Source organism: Medicago sativa, chromosome 8, assembly GCF_051527215.1.
Source record: "Medicago sativa cultivar Bolivia chromosome 8, Bolivia_mono, whole genome shotgun sequence".
Lineage (NCBI taxonomy): Eukaryota > Viridiplantae > Streptophyta > Magnoliopsida > Fabales > Fabaceae > Medicago > Medicago sativa.
The window spans coordinates 77,913,406-77,936,966 of record NC_140756.1 but is presented as its reverse complement, the minus strand read 5'-3'; the positions used below and the strand labels follow the sequence as shown (position 1 = coordinate 77,936,966).

Here is a 23,561-nt window from a genome sequence, read left to right as displayed (position 1 = left end):
TTTCTCTTTCTATCTCTCCCTCTTTCACTCACTCACCAATTATTAAAGTCATACATGCTTCATCAAAACATCTTTCGTCCTCTTGTGAAAAACTTCCTCACATAGTCAGACGCATGCTTAATTTAAAGCTTCTACTTTTTCTCTTCTTAAAAACACAATTAGCGGCTCTATTTGGTAAAATTAGCTGATAGCTGATAAGCTAGCTGATAGCTTTTAGCTGATAAACTAGCTGATAGTTTTTAGCTGATAAGCTAGTTGAAGTGTTTGGTAAAATTAGCTGATAGCTTTTGCTTTGAATAATAAGGGTAAATATGGAAGAAAAAACGAGAAGCTAAAAGCTATAAGCTCAAAAGCTACTTGAAGTAGCTTCTGAAAAATAGCTTCTGAAAAATAGCTTATAAGCTCCTGAAAAAGCTATAAGCTTGTTGTACCAAACAGAGCTAAAGTGTTACCAAACAGAGCTTTTTTTGTCAAATAAGCTTATAAGCTAAAAGCTAAGAGCTAAAAGCTCTTTTTTTGGGTTTACCAAACAGAGCCTTAACACTTTGGTACCTCAATTTTTGTCAGAAACAATATTCAATATCCAATCATTTATTTCATGTTATTTTTTACGTTTAATTATTTTAATATAAATTTAAATTTTAAATAAATTTTACATATAGTATACCAATCTCCAAAAAAATAAAATCTAAAGCGTTTTTCTTAGATGAATTAACTTTGTTCATTCATAAGTGTTTCAATAATTTACTTACATGAAATGGGAGTTCAGTTTATTTTCTGTCTCAATTAGATTTTAAACTTTGATTATAATGATGATGTAAGTTTTATGACAAACCAACTTAACTTAAATTGTACTAGTTAAATGTTATCATAATTGATTGCACTTTGGCTAAATTAGATGTACTTTTCCTTCTTTGTATTTTACTGTACTTTTCCTCTGTGTAAACGCAGAATTTCTTTTTGATTGCATTTATGGACATAGAAATTTGAACTAGATAAACACAGATTGTGATTATGATTTGGAAAATGTTTGCTGTACATCTCATTTTATTTCATTTGCTGAACTAGATTAACAATCATGATGTCATATAAAAAGAGACAAGATAAAATGAGATGTTAAATAAGCTTGGAAATATGAAAGTATACAAATATCATATTTGTTCTTAAAAAAAAAAAAAAAATCATACTTGTTGTAATTTAGATGATTGATATATCTCTTATCCTAACATTTACATTCTTGGTTGAATTGAATCAGATGATCTCTTATCAACTTGAATTCACATCGAACTTGATGGAATTCACAATAAACAATTGTGATTATATAAATGCTATATTTGAATGATAGGTGAGATAGAAAGAAAAGAAAGAAAAAAAAACAAGTGAACCATCGTAATTTTATGAAGCTACAAAATAGTATAATTTTTACCATGATTTTGTCAATTTCACCATTCATCTAAACATACACATAAACTTCATCAAAATCACAAGTCGCAGTATCATTATAATTTCGTCAAACTAACTGAAATTTCAAAAATTCAAAGGAGCACATATTAAACCCCTGTTACCAACACAGCATGGTAACCATTAATATCTGCTGTAAAAAAAATAAATATAAAAACAGGGTAAAAGATAAGATCCAACAAAACAAAAACAAACAAAAGAAGATTTAACCTAGTGTAGTGAAGGCAGCAAATCTAACATAACTTGACTTGAAACCAAATTTCAGGTAGTGGTACTGTCTCTCTTCCCTCAACCAAACAAAACAAAACAATCACACCACTCTCTCTCTCTCTCTCTCTCTGATTTTTTTCAGTTTCATTACTATTATTATTATTAACATAATTTAACATTAACAACATTAACAGTGTTCATAAGATAGGGTTTTATTTGTTATATTTGAGGGTTTGAAATTGGTCCTTCCTTTTCCAATCTCTTCATTCATCTTTCTCTCTCTTCAAATCCAATGCTTATGCTTAACCCTTTGATCCTCTACATGTGATCTCACCATAACTTCCCTAAACCCTCTCTCCATCATGTCTCATGGATCTCCTTCTCCGCTTCCCGCCGACCGATCACCACCCTCGCCGGAACCCGATTCCCAAATTCCCACCGTTGCCGACGCGGTTCCCAAGGAGGAAACAGCCGCCGCTCCACCACCTCCGACCACGAGAAGCAATCGTCCCTCCCGCGCGTGCACGATTCGCGCCGCTCAACGGCTTTATTCCTCGCCGCCGGTAATTGAACGGAAACCGAAAAAGGAACAACGGCGGCAGCGTGAGAGGGAGAGGGAGAGGGAGGATTCTCCGGAGTCTTCACCTTCTCCTCCGTCGCAATGCAGTAAGATCGTAACGCCGTTGGTTGAAACGCCGTCTGAGTCGCAGTTGCCGCGGTGGAAGCTCCGGTCGATGTGGGAGTTAGCTTCCGTACTCAATTTCTTGAATGTGAGCTTAAAAATGTGATTTTTTTTTTTCATTTGGATTGTGTTACTTTTTGCTTTTGTTCTGAAAAGCTTGATTTTTTTTTTATTGTTGCAGCTCTTTAGGCCTCTGCTGAATATCTCACTTGAATTCTCTGCTGAAGAGTTTGAGACTGCTCTTCTTAACCCCAATGACACTTTGTTTTACATTCACATGCCTTTGTTAAAGGTTGGTGCTTTTTCTTCAACTTTATGGCAATGATAATATTGTTAATATTCTATCATGATGATGCTTATTTGCTTTCTTTGTTGATTTTTGTTAATGTTGCAATGTCTGTGCTTTCTTAGACTCACATTGAATTGCAAATTGTAGTTTTTTAGCTAGTTTGGTTGCATTGTGTGTTTTGACCATAAGTGAAATTTCAGAGTTGTGAAGTGGGTTTTTTTTTTGTTGTTGCATACTCATTGGAAATTGCTGATTTTCGTTTTGCATTGGTTTCACTAATTCTTGTTCCAAGCATAAATGAAGCCATGTGATTTGGGGATGTCTGTATGACATAGGTGAAAACTTGCCTAAATTTTCTAGAGTTGAGTGAATCTGACTTACATTTTGCGTTGCTCTTGGGTATTCTTGTTCCAAGATTAAATGCAGCAATGTGTTTAGAGGATGTCTGTATGACAAAGGTGTTGGGTTGGCCTGTCTAAATATTCTATCTGAGTGGGTTTAACGCGGGTGAGATAGACTTGACGGATGCCCAACGGCTGGGACTTGTGATGAAACTTTATCCGATTACATTACTAATTGATGATATGGCATTGAACTTGACCAATATAATATTCTGAGATGGTAATAATTGCTTGTGACTGAATTGCATGCTTGACAGAGATTGGTAAGTAGAGAGAAGGTACTTGATTGGGAGTTTTTTTTATTGTTTAGTTATATGTTAAGCCCTTTGTTTACTTTCTAAAAGTGATAAATATGAACTTGCACAGTTTCTTTAATCCATGTGAGTGTGAAATTGGGGACTTGTTTGTTTGTGATGCTCTAAATTAAAGGCCCAATTTACCTCTAAAGAGTAGAATGCAACCGTGACGGGTTTCCGGCTTTCTGCCATGGTCAGCCATCCGCAATCAAAAACATTAGTCTCTTGTAAGGGGGTGGATATGTTGTTTAGTGGCTAATATTAAATTAGTGTAGGGCAAAGTCAAGAATGCTTGTTTAAAAGCTACTGTACTTCAAATCCTGCAAGAGGTTTCTGGAGTTGTTTCAGCCACCACAATGATATCTCTCAACGTCTATTTTATTACCTTTAGAAAGTTGTACTTTCTTCTCTCGTGTTTGCAAAGCTCATACCGGTTTGATATTAACATTTTTTATACCTTTTGCTAGGCAATCCCTCCAATTACCCGAGTGGCACTCACACGTGATACTTGGATAACCGTATTATGCAGAAAATTGAGAGATTGGTGGCATTGGGTAATAATATACTTTTACTTTGTGTGCTTATATTTAATTTATATATATATATTTATATTATTTAAAAAATTTGAGAGCTTATAAGAGGATGGAATTCATGTGCAGGTTGCCGAGGGGGATCTTCCGATTGTTGCTTCACAAGGGTAAATATTATTGCAATATTTAAACTCCTATAATGTTAATCTATACAATTCCCTAGTCTCAATTTATGCTTAACTTGACAGGGCGGAGATTGAAGTATATAAATCACTTGATCCAGCCATCCGTGTTATCATCTTAAAAGCATTGTGCGACATTCGTGTTGAGGTATTATTAATGTTGATTTATCTGTATATTATCTTTTAATCATAAATGGGTGAACTTTGGTATGGTAGGATGACATTCCTTTCCCTTATGCGAACTTGAATATTTGTGGATGATTAGGCATGGTTGATTCATGCCATGCCAGAATGAACTGCGATTATGTATGTGCATGACATTATATCTCTTTTTTCGTATGTTTTTGTTTTGTTCTGTTACAACGAATCTGTTCTGGTTTATTTTTCATGCATCTTAACTTTCAAATAAAGCCGATCTTTATACTTGTGTTGTTAATAAGGTTGATCGGCGTCAATATATTGCCATGTCATGTATTACAATCCACATTTACTTGTGGCCGTGTGGTATTTTCTTTTTCAAAGACCAAAGCCTTCTCTGTTTGATTAGCCCTTATTTTCCATGGATCCTTTTTTTTGGGGGGTAGTCAAAACCCACTGGGTACATCCACAATTCCCCCTTGGCAGAGAAACAATGGCCTGGCATGGTCTTACTCTGATTATCCCTTTTTCTATTTTACCATTGATGTAATGATCAAATTTGAGCAATATCTTGCAGCAAGAAGATATCAGAAATTATATTGACAACTCAGTCAAACATGGTGTTCAACTTTCAACATTCCGTAAAGAGCGTATAGGAGGTGATTCAAATGGAATTTCTTATTGGTAATATACTTTTGCTTTCCCTTCATCGTGGTCAAAATTTGGAATTTTATATTAGAAAGTTATTGTACATGTAAGTCTGTTTGTAGTTTTATTCATTTGAAATTTGATTACTGCAGGTATGAAGATGACCCCATGATTGGTCATAGGTTATATCGAGAAATAAGAAAAACTGAAGTGATTCAACCAAGGAAAGGGAGAGCAAGAGGTTCCCAGGTTCTCTCTAATACGTCATACCAGTGGGAAGCAGTTGCTACCAATTTTGATGAATTTCAAGATGTTTCTGTAAGTTGCTGCTTTAGCTGGTTGATCTATTCTTGTTAATTACGACTTTCCATGGAACAGTGAACATGTAGTAATTGTTGGGTTGATTGCTTGGAGTTGGTGTTATAAATTGTTAAGCCAGATAACAAATCACTTAAAAAGTTTAAAGATAAATACATCGTTTTGTTGGGAACCACAAAATGTTTCCTATTAGTTTTTATTTTTTTTTTATTATTAGAAATCCCAACTTGTATTCAAAGGAAACTTAAAATACAAAACTGTAACAGGGTAGGAATTCCAAATTACGTATTGTCTATGAATTACAAATACATTAAATTCACAAATTATCTAACAGTGCCTATTCATAAGTTAAATGATTTCATGTTTAGAATCACCAGAGATTCTTAAAGATTGTATTAATATTTATCTCATTATTCAATTTTAGAAGGCTGCTAATAAATCATTATTCGATGTCGTTTCACAAGGCTGCTATTAAATTATTACTAGCATACTGAAGCTATTATGGACAGATTGAAATTTTTTGTGGTTGAATAGGATTTGACTAACCTGATTTGAGAAAGTTTCTGCGAGAATTGTTCATGGGTTCACTATCGATGGGAACCTTTTCTTACTATGTGCACAAAAAAACTATATTACACTAGGAAGAGAAATTTGCTAATGCTTGCAGAAGCAAGGCAAGTAGAAGAAAATCGATAACATACCCTTTTGGAATCATCCCATTTGCTATCTGTGGTGGAAAAAGTACCATGTGCAAATTATCAGAGAATCACGCATAAAATGACAGCTTGATTTCTGAAAATCCAGTGACAATTTTCTCCAATTTAGTAGAACTTAAACATACATATGTTATGAGTGCTTATCGGTTTTACGTTTTAGTGGTTTTAAACAAAGGCATGCAAAATCTTTTGCAATCTTGGGATGAATTGCTCTCAAAAAACCCAATAAATCTGTCCATCTTTGTCTAGCATGTTTCATGGTTAATACCTAAATCTGATTGAATCAGAGAGTTATTTATTTTTGAACTCGCAAGCAATCTTTAACCACACAGGTCGAAGTTATTTGCCACAATTATTTAATGAAATCAGATGTTTAATGTGGAAGCAATTGTCATGTCAATTGTTTGATATTCTACTTTTTATCTGTGTTATTCTAATTTATACATAAAATTTTAATAATGCTGATATTTGTTTAAATCCTGATGAATGGTTCCGCCCTTTTTTTTCCTTTCCATCTTTAGTTATTTTAGGATATAAAAAACCAAAGAAAAGAATTGGGTACCCTTTCTGCTGCTTTTATTTTAAATCGCATATACTTTTCCTATATTTAATAAATTCTTTCACCTGTTTACTCAGGAGAAACTTTTCTCTAGTAAAAACAGAACAGAGACTTCTGTTGGGAAAAAGCTGAAGATAGACATGCTTCCAGAAATTGAGAAAGTTCACAAGGTACTCTAGGGTTGAGAAATTTGAGTAGAATTGGTATTCTAATTATTCAACTCAAAGTGTGCTATTTTTTACAAAAGTAAAAGAATCTTGATTTGTGCTCCTTTAAGGATCTTAGTTACATTTTTAACCGATATAAAATATGTTGGCACAGAAAAAAGAGAGATTGCTGAAAAAGCAACACAGAGAAGCTCTTCTTCTTGATAATTACTTGGTTACTGATGGGCTTTCTGCTGGGCGTGCACTTCGTGACAGGAAACATGTAACTTACACTTTTGGTAAGAGCAAACATTTCAATTATAACTCGTTCCAACATTTTCACGGTGTTGGTAGTTGATGCCTATATTACATAAGGATGGATTTGAATTTTGATATGACAGAAGGGAGTTTTCCCTTTTGTTCTCGTGTTCTTTATACCAGTTATCTAGTCCTTGTGTTTTAGTCTGCAGTCCTCGTATAAAATGCTAGAATGTCCGTAAAAACTCAACTGTATTAGTAGTACTGCCCTTTACGGCTTTACCCAAGGGTGAGGGGGCTGGTAGAGTTGCTATAGTGATAATGTATTGAAACTTTCTGGTTACTCCTATCTAATAAATGTCATATTGAATTTTTCCTATCTACGATGGTTAGCCCTTTTCAACATGGTAGATTTTTTGACAAATCAAGTTTTTAGATACCAAAAAAAAAAAAAAGTTTTTATGCCATATTTGGTTTTTGGTAATATAAGGCGAGATTTAGCACAATGGTGAGATTGCACTTGATACCCTATGGCATCGTGGTCACTGATTTTAGTTGTAGAAACAACTTCTCCCATGCTGCCTTTGCCTCCTGATCATCACAATGGTTTTAGACTTATGATCAGCCACCTTTTCTTTTTGAAATCATTTTGGTTCAAGATCCAACAAACAAAAGTATCATTAGTTACATCCTACCATTGTGGTGGTGATATGTGGTGAGGCAATTTAGAAATGAGTAAATTCCTTGTCACATTTATTTTTGGTTGGACAGTAATCATCTTACATCCAGAGTATACGCTATGTGCTTGTTTACACCAACCTAACTTTTGCCATTATTGTCGTTGCAGATGATTATGATCGATCCATCAATGAGGCAATCAAAGTAACCAAGTATGTGCTAATACCCTTTCCTTCTGTGTTTGTATTTGTTGTGTATGGGGAAGGAGATGGGTCAGTCATACTCATTCACTGATACTGTGTTCTCATGGCATGTGTATTTTTTTCCTTCATTGTCAGGCGGAAACAGACATCTCCAGAACCTATGCCCAGGAGAGAACCAATAGCAAAATCTGACGCTCAAACTAATGGTAACCATGGTCCTTCACACGCAGCACAACATCAGAATTTTGGTATCTCATCTACAGAATCACCCGGCTCTGACTCTGACTCTGATGAATATGATAATACTGACAATTTGGACCGAAGGTGTGTAATATTTATTTCTTCCAAATCAGCTCAGATGCCTTCCATTTAAATTTTGACTAATAATTTCATTTTAACATCAGCGGTCGTCGAAGAACAAAACCTAAGCGGTATTCAGAGAACGAGTTTGTTGAAGAAGTATCAGATTATGAGCCAGAGTTTGACAGTGATGATGATATTGTTGGAGAAGCTGTATATGATGAAGAGTATCTCAAGAAACGCAAGCAGAGAAGGAAGCATTCTAGTAGCTCTGAAGGAGATGAAGAAGATGAATGGGATGATGATAATGTAGAAGATGAAGAAGAAGAGGAAGATGATGAGGAAGACTCGGGAAGCATCAGCGAGGATAGTGACAAACCCCGCAAAGTCCAACGATTGCCTGGCCGAACTAGAAGGGAAACTAAACGCAGGTCTGTGGGTGAGATTCAATCAAGTCCAAGACGCAGTAGGAGGGCTACTAGAAATCGTATAGATTACCGACAATATGAGATGTCGGATTCAGAAACCGAGTTCACCAAACCCAGGAAGTCTATTGCATCAGCTGATCACTCAGATCCCAGCGAGAATGAGAACGAGAATGATAATGAGAATGAGAATGGGGAATATGTGATGGAAAGTGAAGATTCAGATAGCATTGAAGACGGAGATCATGAAATGAAAGTAGACGAGCCTGTTGTTGCCCCTGACACTAAAGTTGAAGAGAATGAACAAAACCAGCCTCCTGAAAAGTCAAGTAGTCCTCCTGGTCAAGATGAAGTCGAGGGCACAGGAAAGAGACGTTTCCTTGATTTGAATGAGCTTGCCCCTAGCCCTGGTTTTGATGATGGTCCAAATACAATTATGAAAGATGAAGACAATGACTACTGAAGCTTCTTCTTCTGTATGAGTGCAGGGATTGTAGTTTTCTATCTATATCAGGGATGAAGCCTGTGTGTGTGATAGTAGAATTATAAATTTTGTTATAAGCCCCAGAGGAAGTTATTATCAGGTCTCCTCCTATGGCATAATCTGAGAAGCCCTTGGTGCATGATTTACCACCAGAAACAGTAAGCATGTTAAGTTATGTAGATTAGTTAGTTAGTTATTTTTTCTCCAAAGGGTCCCACCCACCAAAATGAATGAGAAATTGCTATGGGTTATTTATTTAGCTCATCCAATCAATGTACAATAGTTGTTAACAGGTACTGTAACTTTAAAGAGAAGTGGCTTTCAGATTATAAACATGTAGTTCTCTATCCTGAACCCAATGTTAATCAGCATGAACATATGAGCGTCTCGGCTGACATGAGTTTTTCTCTCCATATTCTGATCTGTTTGAAAATTGGTCTTTTAATAGTAATGAAACTGACTAAGGAAGACTAAGAATCTTGAGTAAATCAAGTTAGTTTCTATTAGAAATCGAACATTAGATAGAAATTATGGATAATAGTGATCTAGATTATTGATCCTCTATGCCAAATAAGTTGATTTGGTATTGAATGAAGAAAAAAAAAACAGTTGATGTTGTATTGTTTCAAATGTATTTGAGGACTTGTTAAGAACAGGCAGTAAATGAAATTTTCTTTTTCCAGACAGTATCACTCCCTCCAACAGATAAATCAAATAGAACATCTTTGAGTTGCTACCTACACCTCATTTGTCGACAACTCATCAAATATACGTCATGTAATCAAAATTATGCCACATCCTTCTGTAGTCCAATGTGTCACTCCGAAAATCTTTCTTGGGTTCACTCTAATTCATTAGCAAGCAATACAACAGGCATTTATGTCATTAAATCAGTTACACATTTCATGTTTAGTTACAAAACAACATTAAAATAATTTGATACATCTTATAAAATATCGATTCATGTTCTCACCTAGAGATATATTCAGATCATAACCTCATGCTTCTTCTTGCGTTTGTAATCCTCAGTTCTCTCTAAAGGTATTTTTCCTGTCACTTTGTCTTCTTTTGTAATCATCTTCTATTATCTTTTGATATTGATCCACAATCCTTCTCAAGTTCACTTGCTAAAAAATTCATCTCACTCCTCTCAAATCTCTTTTTTTCTTCATAATGTATCTCATAATTGAACTAAAGTCTTGCATCTTTATCTCAAAATACGCTTATTTGATCCCTCTTCGTTTCTGTTGACATACCCGTCACACTAAAATCCTTCATAGTATTCGTTGTATTGAAGATTAGTTTCTTCTTTTATAAATTATCGCAAAATACATCAAACATAATTTTGAGTCGCACCATGCGCGGGTCTTTTTCTAGTACAGTTCAATGAAAATGCATTGTTGGTGTAAAATAGTTTTATACCATATTTAATGAGAACTTAAATTTTGTCGCGTGACTATACTGTCACTTTGTAACCGCAATTTAAAATTAGTTACTTGTGTATGTCTTGTCTTCTCATTAATACAACTCAGCAAATTTGGGCAAAGAAGTGTATTGTATTTATCTTCTAACGGAATACCAAATTAAAGGACATTTTTCCCATTAAAAAGTGAATGGTTTATTGAGAAGAAAGAAAAATGTGAATTTGCTGATCCACGCATGCAATCAGTAACATCTATATCTACACACTTTATACTATAAAGCCTAGAAAGGACATTCTTAATATGCTCACACTTCCTTAGCATTATATATCTTTGGAGAACATTTGTGTATCCCATCATATTTTTGAATTTGGATCGTGTGTAGAGTCGCTTAGCATGTGTTTGGAACAGCGGCACGTTTTTAAAACGGTGACAACCCACATCAACGTAGAGGTTTAGTTTTGTAGCTTTTGTATTTTCACGGTGAAAATGCCTCACCACGTGAAAAATGGTTTGCAAAAGCATTTCCAAACACATGCTTAGTCAACACACCAAATTTTAAATCTAAAACTGTTTGAGTTTGATCAAACAATTCAAATGTAGTTGATTGCATGTAACGCCGGACTTTGGTTGCACACAACCCAAATTCAATATGTATGTTGCAAATTGGAGTCAATGTAATGTAACCGCAAATATTTTTCAAGAGTAAAAGAAAATGAAATAAAGGAGTTACTCATACCATTAACAATAAAGTTCAAAATTAGTCTCATAAATAGTAGGAAATCAGAAATTTTATATGCTAAAACATATAATATTATACTACTTACAATGATAAGAAATGTGCCTAACATTTTGCCCTCAACTATGTCATAATTTCCTCCATACAAAATTATGACACAAATTTGCTACCTCTGAATTTGCTTCATTGCTTGATCAGCTTCTTTCTCATCACCAACAACCTCACCATTTTCCTTAATAGGACCAACATGTTCCACTTCCTCATCTTGTTCCTTAATTAAACCACTACTCTTTTTCACCTCCTCAGCTTTTTTATCAGCAAGAGCTTCAATCAAATTTGAAAGACACTTATCAGCATCATCCATTGGAGACTTAGGCATAAGATTCTCAGCAACATCAGCAGGTGTAATCTTCACTTCACCAATTAGCTTCTCAATACTCTCAAACAATGCATGATTCTCAACTCTTAAGTAATTATTAGCAAGCACTTTAAAACCATTAAAACTACAATAAGAAAGTTCAATATGTTTGTCCATTCTACCCCTCCTTATAAGTGCAGGATCAAGCTTCTCCACATAATTTGTTGTGAAAACAATCAACCTTTCACCTCCACAAGCTGACCATATTCCATCAATGAAATTCAATAGCCCTGAAAGTGTCACTTTGCTATTCCCACCCCCACTTCCTTCTTCCTTCACCTCCTTCCTCACAGCATCAAAATTAGCCTTATTTTCATTCTCATCATCAGAAAAAAACTTACTTTCACCTTTTTTCTTCCTTTGACCTGTAAGATCAAGTGAACAATCAATGTCTTCAATAACAATAATTGACTTACTTGTAGTCTCAATCAAAAGCTTCCTCAACTCAGTATTATCCTTCACTGCTGTTAACTCCAAATCATAAACATCATAACCCAACAAATTAGCCATAGCAGCAATCATTGTTGATTTACCAGTACCTGGAGGACCAAAAAGTAAATAACCCCTTTTCCAAGCTTTTCCAATTCTAGCATAAAAATCCTTACTTTTACTAAAAGTAACCAAATCTTCAATAATCTCTTTCTTCTTCTCAGGTTCCATAGCCATTGTTTCAAAAGTTGCAGGATGTTCAAAAACAATGTGACTCCACATAGTTTGCTTATAGCTTGGCCATTTGTAACCAGGACTATTTGTATACAATTTCCTCTGTCTGTTCCTCAAACGAATCTCTTTCCCTTCTTTCATCACATGATCCAAATATGAACCTGTTATTGTATCTCTATACTTTTTATGAAAAGTGAGTTTATAGAATCTCTTCTCTTGCTCTTGATAATAAGGCATGGATCTTGATTGTGACATAACTTTGCTACAAACCCAATAAACCTTGACACCTTTATAATCATCAGTTACTCTTTCATATTCATCCATGGTTAAAACCAAGTTGGTGCTATCTTTTCCAATCTCAGCTTTGAGTCTCTTTGCACTCTTTGATGTGTTAGCACTGAGATAAGCTTCAACAGCACCATAAGCATCACTTCTTTTGAGTCTGTCACCTAAGAATTCATGGAATGAGATTCTTATGTAAGGATAGAAATAGTCCATGATTCTGTGACTGTATTTTTCAAAGAAACGTAGAAGTTGGTATGGACAATATTGTCTTATGATAGCCCAAATGAACATGAAACTTGCTAAGGTTGATCCCATTGTTGTCCACATTTCAGTCATTTTGTAGGAAAACATTGTTTGTGTGTTATGTGTTTTGTGTTTTTGTGGCTCTTTGTGTTGTTTTGGATGATATTGAAAGAGAGATTACAAAGATTTCTTCTTTAACCTCTATGGTTATGAGAGGGGAAAAGAAAAAGAAGAATTGAGTGGAGATGACAAAGAAGAGAAAGAGCCAATGCATATAAGCAAAATGAGTCAAATGACACTAAGATAGTATATAGTATGCAAATTTCTAATGTGATTTTTATTTATTAAAATAGGAAAAGGACAACTAAGGTAGAATATTGGGTTCCACTAAGTTTATTTGATTTGGTGGGACTATAGATGTGGAGGGTGGTTTAAGACCTTGAAAAATATGTGCTGATTTGCTGTATGATATGTGTCTTATTATACAAGAAAGCTTTATGAAATGAGGAAAAACCAGAATCAGGTGTCTTTACATGTGCACATTAATTGACTAATCATAGAGGCTAGGAACATGGGGACCGGAGAAGAAGTTTATGAAGTGCATGTTTGATATCACGCTAGATTTAACGAAATCACAATGACACTATGATTTGAACAAACTCACAGCAAAACCAAACTTGCACTAATGGTGTGTTTGGATCCGCGTTGGTATGTCAAATCTCACGTCTCTTCATGTCGGACGTGATATTTCTAAAGCTACAATGTGAAGCTTTTGTGCTTCCGTGCTATTTCACCGCAATTTTGTACAAACGAACGCGGATCCAAACGAATGCTAAGTTTGTATAAAAAAGCGAGGCACTAGGGTGTGGTATCAGCTTAGGCGTGGACCGAACAGAAAAGAGTAGTTGAAGTGGATTTCACAAAACTGAGGAGAGGGATGTCAGAGGCCGCCAGCGTGGCAACAACGCATGGCATAAAATGGATTCGCTGCATTAAAAAAAAACACGCAATTACATGTATTAATTGAATTTTGTCATCGATTTGAGATCAAGCGGCTCACATTACACTTTCACGAGTAATTTTTCAATAATTTTCACCATTAACTTAAGATAAGGAAACCAAGATCAATAAATATGTCACGCATTTAGTGCTTGGATAGGGCAACCATGATCAATAAATATGTCACACATTTAGTGCTTGAAATCTAAATATGTCATATAAAAACGATGACATGGGTTGAAATCAGTTGGATGCCTAGTAGTACACTATTTTTACTCCTGTATATTAAGTGTCATCCTAAAAGGCTAAAACAAATGTGGCCCCTCCTAATTTATCAAGGGTTTTTTTGGACTAAACAAGTGAAATTCTATTGAAATTGGTACTTAGCCGTCAATGTAGATAGATGATGAGATTCTCAACTCAACATAACACATAATGGGGTCCTTCTCATGCTAACATTAATTGACAATACTTAATTTCATTTTTTTGAAGGGACAATACTTAATTTCATGTTCTTCTGTCTACTTCTCATTGTCTAATACATGACATGTCATTTTCCTCAAGTTGTTCAAACATGCATATATTAATAACACAGTGGCAATGACAAGAATAATTAAAGTTGTTAAAGTTACTCCACTAATGTTTTTTTTTCAAATTTGATCCATGTTAGATGTTTGAATCTTATCCATTAACCACTAACCACTTTTATTAAATTAAGTTGAATCATGTTTAACTATGTGGTCTAAAATGTTTGACGAGTGTTCCCTTATCATAATGATGCAGAGAACCATGAGGTCATCAAATTAATGCCTCCCTAGAGTTTATTTAACTCTTTATAATGTACATTGATGGATGTAAAATTTTCCATAATAATGTTTCCTTCAATTATTTTTCTAGCAATACTTATTTTATTTATGGTTCAACATTCAAAATTCTAATCATCAATTATCATTATTCTGACAATTTTTCTATCAGAAGTTCTCAAGGCCAGGCTGGAACTCCATCCAAAACCAAAACATTTCACCAATATGAACTAGAATCCACATATGGCATTTACCTTAAGAGAGAGACACGCGTATTTATTTTGCCAAAAGAAGAAAAAGGAATCAAAATTATGAAGATCACACCTGGCTGGCAGAAGCAGAATATGAGGAACTTATTATCTACGCAAGTGATGCCCATGTGATGCCTGCTGTTGTTACCAACTGATATGATCATATAGCTATAGCTATGCCTATATACATTTTTATCAGCAAAAGTAATTGCTTACTTATGTTTCATTTTCATATTCATATTCAATCCTCTATACTATAGTCTGTAGCATACATAACAACAGGGTTTCTTTTTATGTAACATCAAATAGCTTGCATGACCAATCGAAAATATATATTATATTTCTAAAGAGAAAATGAGGAGGTACGTAACCATACATTAATTCACTTATTCATGGTAGTAAAAAGTACACAGTTACACACATTAAGTGATTAATTCACATCATGCATTCATCATATTGATTTGAAATCACTTCAAGTTTGTCACGTAATTATTTCGTGAAATCTGAATCATGCAGTTCTAGTAGAAATTGACGTTGCAAAAGATGTCACCAATATACTAACACTCATAGAAAATGGAGAAAAAAATATATTGATGACAAGGGCATGCAGTACTTCCCCAATAATGCTATTTAAACTTTAACAAAGTTGGATCTAACCGAAGATATTAAACTTCTACGACATGCTGAATTAAGGTTTAAATTTCGGTTGAAAGAAGTGCTCACATTTGATGCGCCACACACATTGAATTGGGTTATCTCTCATAGAATTTGTTGGAAAACAATTTTTTTTTTTTTAACCAAAACAAATATTAAACATGTTGTATTGTAGATGTTATACTCATCACATGACACATTTACCCTTAAGTCCCTCTCAAAAGTAATTTTCAGTAGCTATCAATCCGTAACAGAAACTATATATGGAACATACAGCTTTATGCAGTTTTGATGAGCTTGCTTGCAAAGGACTTTAAGAAGACAAAATTACTATCACTGTCACCCATGTGGCAAACTCGTCCTTTAACCCTAGTATTCAACAAAAAGACACAAGTTCCACTGTTGTTACAACAAAATGGTCTCAAAACCTTTCCAATTCCTCTCAAATGTTTTTATTAAAAATGAATAAAGGAATATATAGTTTGTCTTGGAGGATAAAAACGAAAATGATTGAAAAGAAATACACTAGTAAGCAAGAAAGCTCTATTGTACTTACTTTTTGCGTATTATTTTAGCTCTAATTAAAGCTGTAGTTGGATTGGATCGATGATTCGATATGAACTTTTGTAAATTGTAATTTTTTTAGAATAATTGAATCAATTTATAGTATTTTTCTTCATATTTTGAGTTGTGTACTTGTGTGCATGCGGCAACAAGACAAATATGTGTAGCAATAATAGAAGCTAGCCGAAATGTACATGCATAGCACTACCATCAGTAACCACTCTCATCTTTGCACTTATATTTCCCTAAAAAAAAAAAATCTTTGCACTTATATTATTATATTGTATACATAAGCATATCACATTATTTGTATAAAAATAACCAGATTCATCCATAAATTTTTCATTTTTTCATCGGTTTAGTGTGTGTTTGGTATGGTGGTGGCGAGAATTGATTTTGATAGAATTGAGTTTAAAAAAATTGATTTTGGTTAAAAGTGAGTTGGATGTGAATTGATTTATGTTTGGATACACTTTCTTAAAAGTGATTCTAATGAGTTGATGTTGTTTGGATAGTTTGAATCAAAATTGATTTTGAATGTGTAATGACCAAACTATCCTTTTAATTGTATTTATAGTAAATATATTATTCTCATTAGATAATTATTTCAACTTATAAATGAATTTTTATTGCTTCAAAAATTCATTTTAAAATAATATTAATTTATAATAGTTATTTTTAATAATTTTTTTTATCAATTGGGTAATTTTTAAGAGAATATAAGCATCAAAATATGTAAAAAAAAAATGATAAAGTAATCCATTGTAAAGAAAAATATATATACTTTCTTAATACATAATTATAGATGTTTTTTAAGCCTTAATTATAGATTTTTAAAACCTTTAAATATACCTGTCAAAAAAATATAGAGAATTTTTTTTTGTTACAAATATAGAGAATTTAATTTCAAATATATATTATGTATTGTTCATATCTTTTTTTTTGTTCGAAATAGACTTCTTTAGCTTTTTAGTTTATTTAAGTTAATGGGTTTATTAAGAAAAGAAAATAAATGGGTTTTGGAGCCCAATTACTCCTTCCCTAACCTGGTGAGTGGTGACTGCAATACTCCAACTGATAGGCATGGCAGCTGCGGAAAAAAATAACCAGGAAAAATAAAAACAGGGAGGCTGGGTGAATGTTGAATATCCTAAAATCCAAATATTTTCGTCTTCTTCTCTTGAGCACAAAATCATGAAAGTTAAAAGAGTAATAACAAAAAGGGTAATAAAGGAAGAAACAGGGTTATTTCATTGACAGCTACAGTAAATGGTGAATTGATTTTGGAAAAGCTAGGATTTGTGGCTTCTCCCAAAATCACGTTTGCAAGGCTGAATGGCTTTTGGAAGAGACAGCCAAACACACTTCAAAATGGAAAAGTCACGGTGAAAACTCTCAAACCCACGTTTATGGGCTCCCAACGTGGAACCAAACAGACGCTTAGTCTCTAAACTATTAAAATTAATTAAAAAGTTCATAAACTATTTCTCTATCAATTTATTTGGTCCCTCGGTTAAATTAAGGCTAACATAAAAAAAAATGCATAGCAATAGCATGAGTACCACTCTCATATATATGGGAATTTAGGGCAGAGAGTTGCTTTTTTGACAAGGAATACTTCCAATTGACACATGGAAATGACCTTAATACCCCTGGCGGTTGTTAACAACCGCTGAGTTCTGTATGTTAAGAACGCAAACAGCTTCCAGTTTCTGGTTCAACTTCAAAACAACACAAAACCAACCCAAAACCAACTTCACCCCAACTTCAATTGCACGGATTTGAGGCAAATTTCTTCAAGTAATTAACAAGTAAGTACCTTTCTTCCTATTTACATGTAATGTAGGCTGTTTAGGTTGTTAGTTTTCATAATTTTAGCAAAATGTTTAGGGTTTAGGTTAGGTATGAAAATTGGAAATTATGATAGAATTAGATGTTGTTTAGGCTTGGTTATGCTGGCATTGTTGTTTAGAGTAGGTTTATGTTCAATGTAGTTGAATTTGATGTTGAAATAACACTAATTGTGCTAGTATTTTAAAATGCACTTAAGGTGTTTGATGAAATGCCTAAGTGAAATAATCTTGCTTTTTTTGTGATTTTTTTTCTTCCAAATATGTTAAATTTAATAATGTATATATGTATCTAGTATTATGGTTATGAATTGCGATTAGTATTGGTGTTGGTTATGAGTTGTTTATGAGTTGGCTATGAATTGAGATTAGCGTAAGTGTTAGTTATTAGTGTTGGTTATTAGTTATTTTTATAAAGAACTTAAAACTACTCTGAGTAATGCATGTATATGTACAATGTTCTGTTACGGATTCAATATATTATTAACTATGTGTATGTGTAAATATGAGATGTTTTAAAATATGTGTATGTGTACTTGTAAATTTTCTTTGAAGTACATGCATTCTCTAAATTGATAGAACTAATATTAATATATGTTTTTTAAAATTTGTTTTGTACAGATATGGCTAGGGATACGGATGAGCAGCAGCGGGTTATTAGAGAGGATAGGATGCGGAGAGGTAAAGAGGCGAGTACCGCTAGTGCTCGGAGAGAAAGGAGGGTTGATGACCCGTATGTCCCTAAGCCTCGGAAGCGCAGGGACCCGAGGATTCATGGAGAGGGCTCACAGTCACAGGCACATGTGGATGACTCCTCCCAGGTGGTTGATCTGACACCAGCGCATGATTATGCTGGGTATGCGGATGAGGGTTTTGCTGGATATGATCGGATGGAGGAGGAAAGGATGTTTTATCAGCCGCTGCCGGAGGCCGAGGCACAGGATGAGGAGATGGGAGATGATGAGGGGGTGCTAGAGGATGTAGTGGCAGATTATATGGAGGCACATAATGTTATTCCCGAGGGTGAGCCTGAGCGTCAGCCTCGGCCACGACGAGGTGGTCGTGCTCGGCGGATACCGCCCTATCCTGCTGGAGAGGCTCCCTTTCCTGGAGGACCTCAGACCTTGGAATTGTTGTCCGACTACGCGAGACACGTGGCGAACCCTCTTTGGGTGAACCACAATAATGTAAGTGTTTAAATTGTTTAAAATTCTTTAAATGTTTAATTAATTAATAAAACGTAGCGTAAGTGATTTAATTAATTAATATAACGTAGCGTAAGTTGTTTAATTAATTAATATAACGTAGCGTAAGTTGTTTAATTAATTAATATAATGTAGCGTAAGTGATTTAATTAATTAAAATTAGGTAGCGTAAGTTTTTTAATTAATTAATATAACGTAGCGTAAGTGATTTAATTAATTAATATAGCGTAGCGTAAGTGTTTTATTTATTAAATATAATGTAGCGTAAGTTTTTGAATCATTTAAAACAGTGACAATGTCTTATTTAACTTGAATTTCAGATGTGGCATGATGAAGCGGGTTATAAGTGCGTAAACGCAGGGAAGAGGTTGATCGAGCTTGATAAGCCGGAGGAGGCTTTGAGATGGTTTTGGGAGCCTGTGGAGGAGTCTGGCCTCCTTGGTTTGATACACGTTGGGTATGCGACTGTGACCCATGCGATGATACGTTCTCTGTGCGAGAGGTGGCACACGGAGACGAGTAGTTTTCATCTACCTGTGGGGGAGATGACGATCACTATGGACGATGTGCATAATCTTCTACACATTCCTATTTACGGCCGCATGTTGGAGCACGATGAGTCGATGGATCGGGACCGATCGATTGATATGATGACCAGGCTTTTGGGCATGTCAGATGCTGATGCCAGAGATCAGGTTAGGGAGGAATCTCCTGGTCATATTAGTTATCCCGCACTGAAGCGGGTTTATGAGGAGCACCTGACTGAGGCTAGACGGCTTGAGCGTCCACAGTCGAGGGAGGAGATGCAGGAGAGTGCCAGGAGGAGGGCGTGTTGTGTGAGGAGTTTCCTTTTATATCTTGTCGGTTGTGCGCTGTTCACTAACAAAACGAACAGACACATCAACTTGATATATCTGGATTGCATGGCGGACTTGGGGGCGATTGGGAAGTGGTCGTGGGGAGGGATGACCTTAGCCTACCTCTATGATTATCTGGATGATTCTGTTATCTTGAATAACACAACGATGGCTGGCTCTGCGACTCTTTTGATGGTAATATTTATCTTAATTTCTTTATGAATTTATTTTATAAATTTTATTATCATGTTAGACTATTTTATAATGTTTTAGATTTATTGAATATTTAACTCGAATAATTTATTTTGTTAGATTATTATTTATTTTGTTAGACTATCATTTATAATGTTAGACTATTATTTATTTTGTTGCAGGGATGGATTTTGGAGCATTTGCCAGGTTCTTACCCAAGGAGGCGTAACCCGGATTGGGACCTGCGGACACCATGTGCTGGGAGATGGCTCACTACCAAAGGTCATACGAGTGTGCACCATTACCGATCACGCATGGAGGTGGATGACGTCAGGTTTTCCACCTATGGTGATCGCAGAGACGTCCACCCATTTTAGATATTGTGCACTTACTCTGGATGGCTCATGTGCGGGAAGGAGAGGGTGTACCGTCATTTGCCTGAGCGGGTGAAGAGGCAGTTCTCCTTTGTGCAGGACATTCCCAGACATCCTTCAGCTGTCCCTCAGGTGCCTACACAGATGCTGACTACCGTGTTGATGGACGCTGCTGCATGGTTAGTAGGTGGTTGGGTAGATGGGTGTCAGACACCATGGCATCGTGTTCCTGGCTACATGGCTTGGTATGCCACAGTCTCTCACCCTCGCATTCTCCCACCTGATGAGGGATCCCCTCCCAGGCCGGCGAATGTGGAGCAGCTGATTGAGGAGGAGCATGCCAGGGAGATGCCTGACACACTGACCATCGTCCGGGATGTGGCTCACATAGCCCGAGATATTGCGGCCAGGCATGGCGAGATGACCAAAGAGGAGGTTGTCCAGGAGGTCCTGCGGATAGTTAGTGCTACTGAGCCCGTCCTTACTTATCAGATTTCCAGGCGGCGCAGGGGGCAGCAGAGGCAGGGTAGGCAGGGCTGACTAGTATTAGGATTTTTTTTTGTATTTTTTTGACTATGATGATCATGATGTGTTATTATGACATGTTCGATACATTTTCCTATTTATATGACATATACGTACGTTCGTTCGTTTTATATTATTTCTTGCGTTTTAATTTTACCATGTTCCTGTTAAATATTGGATGAATATGTTTAGGTATTATTAGATGAAAATTTTAGAAGAATTTTCAATTGGTTATTTGATAAAAATTTTAGATGAAAATGAAAGTTAAAATTGGTTAGGAAGATGGAAATGAGCTTCTGGAAAATGGGCAAGCACGTAGCGGCAGTTAACAACCGCTACATTCAGCTTCGGCGGTAGTTAACAACCGCTGGGTACCAGCGGCAGTTAACAACCGGCGTATTTACCAGCGGCAATTAACAACCGTTGGGGGCATTAAGGTCATTTCCATGTGTCAATTGGAAGTATTCCTTGTCAGAAAAGCAACCTTCTTTAGGGCATCCTCAATGGAGGTTTCTTTACCTATTAGGGACCACTTTTATATCCCCGTTAAAGGGAAAATACTTGGATGTATTTGGCCTTTTGTGTCAATATTGGTGTTTTTAGTTCATTTTAAAGGAGAGAGAATTAGGAACACAAACACCAATAACACCAAAATCAAAGGCACCCAAATGCAACACCTATTAAAGATTAATAAAAGTGGGTGGCTATTAAGAAGGGTTAATTGTTCATTGTGCTTTTGACAAATCCGTCAAGATACAAACATGCACTAAAAAAATGAAAAAAGATTGAAGGGGGGAGGAAGAAAAGAAAAACATTGAGGTCAAAAGTTTATGAGCATTTGTGGAAACAAAACGTTTTATTGAAATTTACCAACAAAAAAAAAACGTTTTATTGAAAACACCTGCTTGTCACTCTGACGGTAATTCGTAGCACCGGATAGGCTGGTTCTTTTAAAAAGAAAAATGCATGTCACTGATTATAAGCTAAGTGAAATTGACGTCATCGATACACATTTGATTTGATGTTAATATCATGGTTTCTTATTCTATAAGCACCTTAAACTTTTTGGCTAACGACGTAGTTTTTAATGCTTGCATATACAAGTATGATTTAGATTTACACTCAACCCTTACCTCGTCATTCCAACCAAAGAATGGGGAAAAAAAAGTTCAACAAAGATATTTTTTGGTCTAACAGGTTGTGGTGGTCTCTTAACGAATTTAGATGATAGATAGTTTAAAAGGTACTTATGTAAAATATACATATGTGATATTCTCACCGTTGAAATGTGGGGAATATAATTGGGAATGCAACTCATTTGGAAACAAGGTTTCACTACCTTCAAGTGGAAAGTGGCTCAAAAAATTTGGTTGACATGATCAAAGGAAACGTCAAAATTAATGGCAAGCCACCTCACCTTGGTGTGTCGTATTCAAGAGTTTTTAAGTTCAACTGACAAGTGCAGTTCAATCATAGCTGACGAGAGAGAAATAGAAGTGTTGATTGACTTAGCTAATTTTAGCTTCTCTTTAAATCATTGACATTCATGTTATGAAAATTCATCCTAGTAAGGTTTTGAATCCCTTTTTAATGACATTTTCAGAACTTGCATGCAAGGATATTGAATTTTTTTTTTGCGGGGGATTTAGCCCTCTTTTTCCAACCAAAAAAAGTTAGTATCACCATCGTAATATCCAGTTCAATGAAAGGTAGACAGAGACAATTATTTTTTGATAGTGTCACACACAGTACATGGTAGAAAAGACCTTAAGATCCAAAAAGCGTTTACACATGAATTTACATTTATCTTCTTTTAAAGATACAAGTTGGACTCAAACTCAAAATCATCAAGTCTAAGACCTTTCTTTTAACTGCTAGATCAAATTTCCAGAGTTAGATGAGTCAATATCCATATTACAGTCAATAGCGGATCTTGAGTGATCTTTTAACGGTTTGAAACGAAAAGAAAAAAATTGGTGCAATAAAAATTACCCCCAAAGTGAGGGTTCGATTCTCGACGATGACTTATTTCTTTATCAAAATTAAAAAGAAATACAGTTAAAGATGCAATTGAGTATCGAATCATTGACCTCTTATCCACGAAAAGCTCCCCTTTTAACCTCCACAATTTTAGAGACAGTTCCCACATAATTTCAGTAGTGTTGAAAGAGTGTTAAAGTGAGTGTTCTTACACTCTTCTAAGAAATCAGTTTAAAACAAACTTAAGGCAATCACAGCCTCATAAGAAACCCAGTACCAAATTCAAATGAAAACCAAAGCCAAGCCTGTGATAGATACCTTGAAGAAGAAAAGACTAAAACTTGAAAATTAAGAGTAAAAAATCCCAACCAAAACCCAAACTCGCTATAATTTAGAAGAAAATACTGAAACTTTAAACCTTAGGAATAAAAAAGGCTGCAACTTTGCGTGAAATTCATGTGACATTGACTTAGATCATGTGCCTCACGTTAAAAGGTGTGTTGATAACCTTAATCTTAGCAGTATGTTTGCAGCATCCACCACTCCCTTTCATCTTACCAATCCTAGCCGAAACAAATGACCAACTAGAAAGGGAAAGATGAGATAACCAAATA

The 23,561-nt window shown here is 35.2% G+C and overlaps 2 protein-coding genes and 1 pseudogene across 3 annotated transcripts; 2 read left to right on the top strand and 1 right to left on the bottom strand.

Moving 5' to 3' along the window:
* The first annotated feature begins 1,912 nt into the window (after positions 1–1,912).
* LOC146901812 (DDT domain superfamily) lies at positions 1,913–9,337 on the top strand. Its single transcript, XM_085735618.1, has 12 exons — positions 1,913–2,441; positions 2,535–2,645; positions 3,807–3,893; positions 3,999–4,036; positions 4,118–4,199; positions 4,767–4,873; positions 4,990–5,155; positions 6,508–6,600; positions 6,752–6,875; positions 7,682–7,724; positions 7,851–8,039; positions 8,120–9,337. Exons 1-12 carry the CDS (start codon positions 2,034–2,036, stop codon positions 8,901–8,903), a joined length of 2,232 nt encoding a protein of 743 aa, XP_085591744.1. The 5' UTR covers positions 1,913–2,033; the 3' UTR covers positions 8,904–9,337.
* A 1,724-nt stretch (positions 9,338–11,061) lies between these two features.
* On the bottom strand, positions 11,062–13,142 carry LOC146901811 (AAA-ATPase ASD, mitochondrial pseudogene; annotated as a pseudogene). Its single transcript, XR_015022794.1, has one exon. The product of XR_015022794.1 is annotated as an AAA-ATPase ASD, mitochondrial pseudogene (transcript).
* Positions 13,143–18,437: 5,295 nt separating this feature from the next.
* Positions 18,438–20,982, top strand: LOC146901810 (uncharacterized). The gene is made up of 4 exons (XM_085737083.1): positions 18,438–19,001; positions 19,340–20,071; positions 20,251–20,388; positions 20,485–20,982. Exons 1-4 carry the CDS (start codon positions 18,438–18,440, stop codon positions 20,980–20,982), a joined length of 1,932 nt encoding a protein of 643 aa, XP_085593209.1.
* The last annotated feature ends 2,579 nt before the right edge of the window (positions 20,983–23,561 follow it).

Bases quoted from the DNA above. Each gene is read 5' to 3' on its own strand.
- LOC146901810 (XM_085737083.1), top strand. From the start codon at position 18,438: ATGGCTAGGGATACGGATGAGCAGCAGCGGGTTATTAGAGAGGATAGG. The intron at 19,002-19,339 runs GTAAGTGTTTAA...CTTGAATTTCAG, and splicing joins TTTGGGTGAACCACAATAAT to ATGTGGCATGATGAAGCGGG. The intron at 20,072-20,250 runs GTAATATTTATC...ATTTTGTTGCAG, and splicing joins GCTCTGCGACTCTTTTGATG to GGATGGATTTTGGAGCATTT.
- LOC146901812 (XM_085735618.1), top strand. From the start codon at position 2,034: ATGTCTCATGGATCTCCTTCTCCGCTTCCCGCCGACCGATCACCACCC. The intron at 4,200-4,766 runs GTATTATTAATG...AATATCTTGCAG, and splicing joins TGTGCGACATTCGTGTTGAG to CAAGAAGATATCAGAAATTA. The intron at 4,874-4,989 runs GTAATATACTTT...TGATTACTGCAG, and splicing joins TCAAATGGAATTTCTTATTG to GTATGAAGATGACCCCATGA.